The 4,189-nt window shown below is 44.5% G+C and overlaps 1 protein-coding gene across 1 annotated transcript in view; it reads right to left on the minus strand.

The window, feature by feature from the left end:
* The window catches only part of SRPK1 (SRSF protein kinase 1), a 34,118-nt gene extending 31,261 nt beyond the window's left edge, over positions 1-2,857 (minus strand). Inside the window, exon 1 of the mRNA XM_019546216.1 lies at positions 2,820-2,857. Within this exon, the coding sequence (XP_019401761.1) occupies positions 2,820-2,842 (23 nt within the window). The 5' untranslated portion in view covers positions 2,843-2,857. The remainder of the gene's footprint in view (positions 1-2,819) is intronic.
* Positions 2,858-4,189: the final 1,332 nt, after the last annotated feature.

A 4,189-nucleotide genomic window follows, 5' to 3' on the forward strand; every position in this document is an offset into this window, starting at 1 on the left:
GGCAGCGGCGGCAGCGGGTGGCAGATCAAGGGCCCCATGGGGAGGGAGGGAGGGAAGGAGGGTGTGGGTCAGAGACAGGTGCTGCCTAGCCAGGGTAGTGAATGGGACCCCAGTGCTGGAAGTGGGAGGGAGCTGCAGGCAGTTCATCTGGGGGGCACAGGGGGCTGGAGAGGGGGCGCAGGGAGTGTGGGCAGCTTCCTGCCACTGTGCACACTCCCAGGGGAGGCATGTGCACACCTGGATTAGTGCGCGGAACAAGGGAAGGGAAGAAAAGTGCAGTGTCCCAAACAGGGGCAGTGCTGGGAGGGGTTATGGGAAGCTAATACCACCCCATAATTCCCTGTAGCCCATCCAGAGCCAACCCCCCTGTGCTGCTGCCATTCACCTGCCCTGCGCAGCTGAGCCCCCCTCCATCCCCACCCTACCCGGCAAGAGGCTGACACAGCCACTGGCCCTGAGGCCACAGTGGGCAGCCTGCCCCTTGTCCCGTGCATAAGTTGGGGGGGCCGGCACATGACCCCCCATGTCTCCCCCGGAGGTGTGTGCAGCAGCAGGGAGCTGCCCACAATCCTGTACACCCCACACACAAGTCACCCGCAGTTCCATCCCACTCCCAGCCCCGGGCTCCCATTCGCTGCCCTGGCTGGGCAACGCCTGCCCCTGCCCCACTCCCTCCCTCACTGTGGGGGCCTCAATCTGCAACACTCCCTCCCTTCCCCCTCCCACAGACTTACCAGCCAGATGCTGTTCTCCAAGCTGCTGGGCTGCATTCCTGTAAATCGGTTATTGGGTTGATATTGGCCGACAGCTGGTTAATAATCAGCTATCAGTATCAGCCAAAAAACTCTCCATCAGCGCAGCCCTAATTGTTAGGTGGGCAAACACCTATGTTCAAGTTACAAGATAAACCCAGAGATTTCAAATAGGAATCCATAATGTCAAAAGCATTCTCACTTGATGTGGTCTTCCTATGCTTTTTTTCTATGCTGAATTCTTTGCAACACAAAAAACTGCTCTATTATTTTTCCATCGTTAAGAAATGAGTGAACGCTAAAAGCTGGCATTTTGAGGGGTGCTTTAAGTCTACCCCAGTTAAGAACCACTTTATTAGACAGATGTGTGAAGCTCTGCCTTGAGATAAATTTGGGGGCTTTTTGTTGTTGCTGCTGCTGAGGTTATAATGAGGTCTATTGCTTTTAAAATTCATAAGACAAGTAATACTCATCAACAGTCCTCACACCGTACACCAGAAACCTTTGCAGGAAACACAATACACTGTCAATGCTAGTGGGACATCAATGACACTGTAGTTTGAGACTGTTCAAGATTCTTGGGAGATTTTCTGACCAGCTAAGCTAAACGCCCCCCTCCCCCCCCCCCAAAAAACACAAAACAAAACACACAAACCCTCTGAGCAAGTCTTTGCACCCTGAATAGCTGCTTCAAGTTTTGTTCACAACTTGATTTCAAAAGAAATGCGACCGTTTTTATTGCTGGTAGCAAACAGAGGACAAAAATCCTACCACACACCAACACATTGTGTTTAAAAAGCAGAGGGAGGGAGGGTGCCTGGAGGAAAGATTAGATCCTAAATAGCAAATTCTACAACTACAAGAGAGAGAGACAGCCAACAAAATGGGGTACTTAAAACCAAAAGCCACACCCATCACATTAAAGAGTTTGTTTTAATTCTCCACTTGATACCATCAGCCTTTTCCTTTACATAATCGAGCACTGTGTGGAATAGGAAGCAAGCCACAGGAAAATCTATTTTAAAAGTAGTCCATAACAGTGGTTTTTTCCCAGAAATTACCCATTCTGAAAAGCCTTTCTGGTACCTTCCTCGAGACAGGAAACATTCAAAGCTATTCTTTTGCAAACCACTAAAATCCCCTCCTAGAGGGAGCCAACAGGTCATGCTGTTGACAATCTGGTGTCTGACACACCCCAGTCTGCTTCTCAGATTGTCCCGCAGCTTTGAAATTCAGTCTAGCAAGGCATCTCACTTACATTATAGTCCATTATAACTCCTAATGAGGTATAAAGCAAGAGACAGCAGAAAGACATTTACAATACCATTTTAAACCAAACTCCTCTCTCCAATTCACCACCCTTTGCTCACACATTTTTGCTCTACTGCTAAAATTCATTAGAAGGCATCAGACCCCACTGAAACCTTCTTCCCCATAAAATCCTGAACCACACAAACAACAGATCTGAAGGAGAGAAACCATTAAGGTTGAAGATTAAAAAGATTAAACTCTCCATTAACCAGGAAACAAGGGTACACTACAAGAAAGAAAAAAAAGTGACACACAAAAACACAATAACTGTCTGTCTGCACCTTTCGCTCAGACAGCAGTCTACAACCAGGCACAAAGGGCTGGTGGAGACTGCAAGAAACCCATAGCTTGTGTTTAACTGAGACGGTGGGAAGCTGATAGCTGTCAGTAATACTGCAGGAAGCATATAAAGGAAAGAAACCCTGCTTGGATGATTTACTATTGAGCAGTCAAATTATAGATACTTTTTTTTTTTTTTTTTTAACCATGGTACTCACACCAAAGAGTACCCTGACCATCTGAATTTTTAGTTAGCTGAGTGAAGGGACATCACAAGAATGAACTGATTTTGCAGTCTGCCTTTGAAATAATATGGCAAGATTATATTTTAAGATGATGTCAAAAAGCAATGTTTTAAAGCAAATGTGCAAGAGATTCACGGAATCCATAGCCTTCACGTAGGAGCACAAAAGTCCTTTTTCTTTAAGCCAGGCCTTAAACCTGATTCAGATAAAAAAAAGGAAAGGGGTAGCTTACCTGCATGAAGCACGGCCTCCCATTGCTAAAGGTACCCCTGAAGGTAGACCAACAGTTTTTGAAAGAGCCATTAAAAAAATCCTAGCAGATTGTTCAGGAAGCAGAAGCACACACAGTGTAGGAGGAGAACTGGCTCTTGAACGCAGCAAAGCTTTGTGCAAGAGTGAGGGAGATAAGGGACTTGCCTCCACCACCTAGCTGCAGATGCATAGCACTGCATTGCAGGTAAAGGGCCTTGCAGCATCACTGAGGGGGTTGCTCTCAGCTGATCTTTCTGCAATTTTAGTCATCCTCACGGTTGAGCATAAAAAGATTCTTCACATTCCCTTGATGTTCACTTATTTCTACAGTTCTCCCCCAAGGAAATGCTGAAATCAGTTGGATTTTCCCTTTCATCTTCCTGAACTGAAAATGCAACTCTTGATTTCATTTGCCTGTTTAAACAGATCATTAGATTTACAGCCTCCAATAAACACAAGTCTCTCAGTAACTGTTGATAGTCAATCCATTTGCTGTAGCAACTATTTGTCATACAGTAGAAAAGATGTTCAAAGAAAGATTTGGAATAACTTCAAGAAGTGTTTCTAACCAACCAAGATAGCAAAAATAACTCATTTTTATACTAAAAACCTCAGACACCAAATGGGTAAAAGGTCCACTAAGCCTTAAAATAAATAACTGAATGTAACTTTATAGCCTCAGGGATTCAGCATTTTTTGGATGCCATAGGAGTATTTCTGGCACATTTTACTTTACTGCTTTATGCAACTGAGAAGGGAAACAAGCAAGCAAGTGTGACAGTGCACAATTGTTCAGAGACCTCAAGCAATTAAGAATACTTACTGATAGAAATATTGAGAACTACACTGTGCGAATCAGATCCTACAGTTCTGTCTTAGGCAAACCTAAATTATGGGAGATCTCCTTCCAGAAGGGATGATGTCAAGCATGTAATCCCTCAATATGCAACTTAAAATGAAACATAATAATCACCCACTTCAAACTCAAACCCTAATTAATGAATTCAACATTGCATTGTTATTATTTCAAGTAAGTTACCAAAGCCAGCAGGCAACCTTTGTAAATTCGAAAAAAAAGTGGAAGTCACACTGCTATATTTTCATACAACCGCCAATAATTTGAAGGGTGTTTACTGAATATACCAAACAACTGATCTGTTAGCCTCTGCTACTCCTGGCTGACGGCAGTATCCAATACCGAACACCTCCAAGTCTTAAGTTTCTCAAAAAGTTCAGCTTTGAGCATTCGGGCTCATCGGTCTGATAAGAAGAGACGCGTGGGAAATCTTTCCCTAGTCCCCATAACACTGCTTCACTATCCTAACTGGAGAGGTGAAGATAGCCTTCAGA

The sequence above is a fragment of the Crocodylus porosus genome, unplaced genomic scaffold (genome assembly GCF_001723895.1).
Source record: "Crocodylus porosus isolate Cpor-Errol unplaced genomic scaffold, CroPor_comp1, whole genome shotgun sequence".
Lineage (NCBI taxonomy): Eukaryota > Metazoa > Chordata > Crocodylia > Crocodylidae > Crocodylus > Crocodylus porosus.